Raw genomic sequence first — 426 nt, 5'->3', positions numbered from 1 at the left:
GGCAGCTGTAGGGCTTGATGTCGGTGTGCAGCAGCATGTGCCGCTTCAGGTGGCTGGTCTGCGTGAAGGCTTTGCTGCACACCCCGCACTTGTGGGGCCGCGTGCCCTGGTGGGTCAGCAGATGGGTCTGCAGGTGGCTGGGCTGCTTGAACAGCTTGTTGCAGTGCGGGCAGGAGTGGGGCTTGATGCCGTTGTGGCCCAGGATGTGGGTCACCAGATTGTACTTGGAGGTGTAGGACTTCTCGCACATGCGGCACTGCCAGCGCTTCTGGCGGTCCCCCGCCTCCACCAGGTAGGAGTCATCGATCTGCACGTTGATGTCCAGCCGGTCCAGCTGCGCCTTCCTGCTGTGCTCGCTGGTGCCGCCGGCCGCCTCCAGCTCCCCGGGCTCCTGCCAGACACAGCCCTGCTCGCTCTTCAGCTGGC

At 65.0% G+C, this 426-nt stretch overlaps 1 protein-coding gene across 1 annotated transcript in view; it reads right to left on the bottom strand.

Annotated features, from left to right (window-relative positions):
- The window catches only part of ZNF710 (zinc finger protein 710), a 19,820-nt gene that overhangs the window by 2,891 nt on the left and 16,503 nt on the right, over nucleotides 1-426 (bottom strand). The window contains exon 2 of the mRNA XM_014308326.1: nucleotides 2-421. Coding sequence (XP_014163801.1) covers nucleotides 2-421 — 420 coding nt within the window. The remainder of the gene's footprint in view (nucleotide 1; nucleotides 422-426) is intronic.

This window comes from Geospiza fortis, unplaced genomic scaffold (genome assembly GCF_000277835.1).
Source record: "Geospiza fortis unplaced genomic scaffold, GeoFor_1.0 scaffold2, whole genome shotgun sequence".
Lineage (NCBI taxonomy): Eukaryota > Metazoa > Chordata > Aves > Passeriformes > Thraupidae > Geospiza > Geospiza fortis.
This window is presented reverse-complemented; position numbering and strand designations above follow the sequence as displayed.